Raw genomic sequence first — 4,861 nt, 5'->3', positions numbered from 1 at the left:
AAGAAAGAAAGAAAGGAAGGAAGGAAGGAAGGAAGGAAGGAAGGAAGGAAGGAAGGAAGGAAGGAAGGAAGGAAGGAAGGAAGGAGAAAGAAAGTTAGTTCTCCTGGTACCTAATTTGCTCCTGGGAAAATGAATTGTAAGGGGAGCCAGCCAGGTACCAGAATTGCTCTTGCTTCCTGTCGTGTGACTGCTTGCTCCTCTCATGAGCCATGACACCATCTGCATGTGATGAGGAAGTGAAGAGGCCCCCATCAGAGCTCAGCAGAAGCTGGTGCCGTGCTTCTAAGTGTCCTGAAATGTGAGCTAAAGAAACCTTTCCTCTATACAGGCCTGATACTTTGAGATTGTAGTAATGGACCAAGACAGCTGGAATCTACACTCCTTAGCCCCAAGAGGTCAATAGCAGGCCACATGTGGAATGTCCTAAAATTACCCTACCAGACATGAAACTCAGGGGCTCAGGGCCCAACGAGGACCCAGATGCAAGGTACACACTACTACAAACCAATCAAGGCAAAGCAAAGGGGAGGTAATTCACTTTATAAATATTTTGTTTTTCTAAAGACACAAGAGGGTCTTTGTTCTGTTGTGTTTGGTTGTGTTGTTGCTGCTGCTGCTGTTGCTGCTGTTATTGTTGTACACTAACTGCCATTGCTGGCTGAGTTACCCTCTTTAGCTCACGTTTGTTCAAGTTTCTTCCAGACTGAGCTAAGTTAGAGCTCTCTCTTACCATGGATAACATTCATAAAAGATGAGACAAAAATTACTAGGCCTGTAATTCCGACTGAGGTAAAAAATATTGAGAGTTCAAGGCCAACCTGGGTTACTGAGCAAGAGCCTGTCTCAAAAACGAAATGTATAAAAGTTAACATATCTAATCGTGGTGCCATCGAGTTCCCATCTTCCCAACAGTTAGTTACAAGTTGGCATCCATTAAAAGGATCTCCTTGACCCATTTAAGGAGGGCTGACAGTGGCTCTCCCTCTTCGGGGCCTTATCTGCAGAAAGCCTGCCTGCGGAACACACCAGCCTTCCCACGGCCACCGCCAGCCTCCCATCTCACTGGGGGCTGCGCTTATTCCTGTTGTTTTTACCCCCAAAACTCTAGAGATTTCAACAGGGAAAGGAAATTGCCAAAAACAACAGCAACACACACACACACTATTTTAGTTTGCTTTCCCCCAAAAGATACATCTTAAAATAATTTTAATGAAACAAGGAAAATAACAAGCAGCCTCATGATGCGATGCAGACAAAAAACTTCAAGGCTTGGAAGCCTCCCCAAAGCAGGGGATGGAAATGTCCAGCCAGATGAGGCTGGGGGGGGGGGCAAGAAGAGACAAGAAGGGGAAGCCTGGTGAGCGCAGGCAGGACAGCAGGGCTGCAGGACTCCAAAACATTTGGTTGAGCCAGACCTGTGGCAGGATTCAAGCTTCACAAAAATGAGGCACCTGTTCCTTGGAGAGAAGAATGCAAGGCTCTAGTGACCATAGCCAAGACCTCAGTCTTCCTGGGGACACCAGAAAGGCTCTCAGGACACCCTCCAGGCCTCGGGAGGCAGAAAGACTGAGGCAGAAAGAGAGTAATATGGGATGCAGAAGAAGTGGGGGTGGGGTGGCTCTAAGAAACATAGGCAGCTGATGGATGGAGAGGAAGTAAGGTGAGGGGGTGAGGCTCAGGGTTTAATCCTTTTCACTATGAAGACAGAACAGAAAACTCCCAGCATCACCGGGGAGATGCGGCTACAGCAAGTTCTGGTTTGGTTTCACCTCTGGTCTCCAGCCGGTCCACCTTGCAAACCACCATAGAACTGGAAGCCCTTGTCAAGGATGGAGACACCGACTTGAGAGATACCAACAGAGGGCATTTAGAACAGAAAGGAGAGGGCTGGGGGCATAGCTCCGTGGTGGAGTGCTTGCCTGGCACGTGCAAGGTCCTGGGTTCGACTGCTCACTGTGGCATTAGTGAACAGTTAATTTAAATGAAATAGAAAGTGGGAAGCAGAGAAATAAAAAGGGCAACTATCAGAGGCCGTAGTCAAGCCGAGCGTGTGCTGAAACACTGTGGGCAGTTCCTAGGAGTGGCAGCCTAGAAGATGGCCAGATGTGGGGGATGACCTGGAGGATGGCCAGATGTGGGGGATGACCTGGAGGATGGCCAGATGTGGGGGATGACCTGGAGGATGGCCAGATGTGGGGGATGACATGGTGGAGAGCACAAAGGCGAACTCTCCTGACAACCATGGGCAGAAGCTGGTGATGCCTTAATTAGGGTTGCTATTGCTACCACCGAACACCATGACCAAAGAGCTAGTCAGGGAGGAAAGGGTTTCTTACTTCAACATTGCTTCTCATCACTGAAGGAAGGCAGGACAGGAACTCAAAACAGGGCAGGATCCCAGAAGCAGGAGCTGATGTAGAGACCACAGAGGGGCTCCTCTTACTGGCTTGCTTCCCTGGGTTTGCTCAGCCCACCTTTTTACAGAGTCCAAAACCATTAGCCCATCCACCATGGGCTGGGCCCTCCCCCATTGATCACTAAATGAGAAAATGCCCTACAGCTGGATCTCAAGGAGGCATCTCCTCAGCTGAGGGTCCTTTCTCTGAGGACTCTAGCTGGTGTCAAGTTGACAGACAAAACCGCCCAGTACAGGTGAATTGGCAGTCAGTGGGAGAGGGGAAAGCTGACTGCAGGAGGCAAGACTGAGTGCAGACTCTGGCGAAGAGAGTAGGGGGAGAGAAGGCAGAGGTGGTGGGATATGTTCATAGAAAACCCGGGATGTGTTTACTGCCAAGAGTGGGGATGAGCAGAAGACGGGCTTGGAAGAGAAAGCAAGGTTCCAGAGCATGGTGGAAGGTGCATGCTGGATCAGGTGCCCAAAAGACAGGAAAGAGGAAGGAGGGTGAGCCGCCTGCTTAGTGGTGGGTCAGGAACCCAGCAGGGCCTCAGGAGCAGTCGAAGGTTAAGGAGTCCTGGTAGGACTCCCTGGGTCAAGAGCAGGCAGGATGGGTGAGGACCTGACAGGGCTGGAGGACAAGGGGCTGAGGAGAGCCCAGAGCTGTCAGGCCAAGCATTCTTGTTTTGTTTTGTTTTGTTTTTCAAGACAGGGTTTCTCTGCGGTTTTGGTTTCTGTCCTGGAACTAGCTCTTGTAGACCAGGCTGATCTCGAACTCACAGAGATCCGCCTGCCTCTGCCTCCCGAGTGCTGGGATTAAAGGCGTGCGCCACCACCGCCCAGCCAAGCATTCTTTTCTACTGAAAGGAGACTGCAGAAGAGTTGGGGTCAGTGAGGTAGATGAGAGGGGTCAAGCCACACCCCCAAACACCAAAGGGTGGGAGAGAAGAGAGGCTGCAGGGATTGAGGTAGCTGACTGGATAAGAGGAAAAGCACAGGATGGGAAGACACCTGGTCTCTAAAGGCCACCCTGTCAACACTGTTCACACTAGGTGAGCAGGACACTGTCGACATTGTTCAGTGCTTTGCAGTGACCAAACTCATCTTCCCTGGAGAAGACACGGGACACACACACACACACACACACACACACACACGGACTGACAGAGGGAGGGAAGACATTAGTTCTGCCAATACAGAATAGACCTATACAGAGACTCTTCATAGCCAGGTCCTCTACCATGGATGCTCACAGAGAACCTGCAGGCCTCCATTGTTGCATTCCAACATCCTAGGGGGGTAGAAGGAACGTTTTCTGAAATAGGGGAGGACCCAGTTTTCCATCACCAGGAGGAGTTTTTCTGACATCTGAAAGAGCAGACCAAATGTGAGCAAAGCAGCTCTCCCTTCCCTTACCAGATGGAGAAAGGCTTCTAAGGACGTGTGATGCTAAGGAAGACATGGTGGAATCTTAATGAACTGTGTAACTAATAGCTTTGGTGGTTTGGTTTCAGAAGGAGGGGGAGGGTGTGCCGTTCCTTTAGGGTAGCTATGCACCATGCCTCTGCTTAGGACACTCCTTCCACAGTGCCTGTGAGATCTGCTCAGACTCTCTTCCCAAATCAGAAGATCATCATGGTAACTGGTGGGTCAGACCCAGTCCCTGCACTTCTAATTCTGAAGCTTGGGGGTGGGGAGTGTGCCGAGTGCGCACACACACAGCCCTGAGTTCATCTCCAGCAAACAAACAAAAACACGTTAAAGCTTTACTCCGGAGGCTTTACCCACGTCATCAGCCCAAACAAAATTAACACCTACGGAAACAGCGAGTGTCACGGCGTCCAGCTCGACTTTGCCCAGGTGTCCGCAGAAGATGGAACTGACGATGCTGATGAGAAAGATCATCAGCTGCGCCAGGAACTGCGAGGAGCAGAAAGGCGGTCACCCTCGGCCCTCCTGGGGCCACCCCGCGCCCGCAGCTCCGGGTCCGACTCACCACCGGGCCTGCGAGCGCCGCCAGCGCAGCCGCCTCCCGCCGCACGTCGGGGGACAGCGCTCCCCGCAGGCCCCAGGGGCTGCGCCACTGCGGGACAACCGGGACGACGGGTGGCTCCGAAAGCCGGATGGCCGTGCCCAAGCTGTCCTCTGCGGGCTCCATGGTGCAGGTTCTGATGCAGGCGGAACTGGCACGTGGAGCCGCTGGCGGAGTGGCCACTGCGGGGCCAGGGCAGCCGCGCGGGACCCGCCCCACGTGCCACCCCGCCCTGGGCGGGCAAAGCATCCAAGTCCAACTGTCACCGAATGCAGCGTGCAGGGCAAGCTTCGATCTGGGTGGCGGGAAAATGTAATCTTATTTACCCAACAAGAATGAATCTCGCAGGGTGGTGGTAGCACACGCCTTTAATCCCAACACTCAGGGAGCCAGAGGCAGGTGGATCTCTGTGATTTCGAGCCCAGCCTTGTCTA

At 52.4% G+C, this 4,861-nt stretch overlaps 1 protein-coding gene across 1 annotated transcript in view; it reads right to left on the bottom strand.

The window, feature by feature from the left end:
- Positions 1-4,553, bottom strand: part of LOC101991725 (multidrug and toxin extrusion protein 2) — a 40,412-nt gene extending 35,859 nt beyond the window's left edge. The window contains exons 1-2 of the mRNA XM_005349919.3: positions 4,392-4,553; positions 4,214-4,315 (exon numbers count right to left, since the gene is read on the bottom strand). Coding sequence (XP_005349976.1) covers positions 4,214-4,315; positions 4,392-4,553 — 264 coding nt within the window. The remainder of the gene's footprint in view (positions 1-4,213; positions 4,316-4,391) is intronic.
- Positions 4,554-4,861: the final 308 nt, after the last annotated feature.

The sequence above is a fragment of the Microtus ochrogaster genome, chromosome 7, assembly GCF_000317375.1.
Source record: "Microtus ochrogaster isolate Prairie Vole_2 chromosome 7, MicOch1.0, whole genome shotgun sequence".
NCBI classification, from domain to species: Eukaryota; Metazoa; Chordata; class Mammalia; order Rodentia; family Cricetidae; genus Microtus; species Microtus ochrogaster.
Note: the sequence above shows the minus strand (reverse complement) of the source record. Positions and strands in the feature narration are given on the sequence as shown.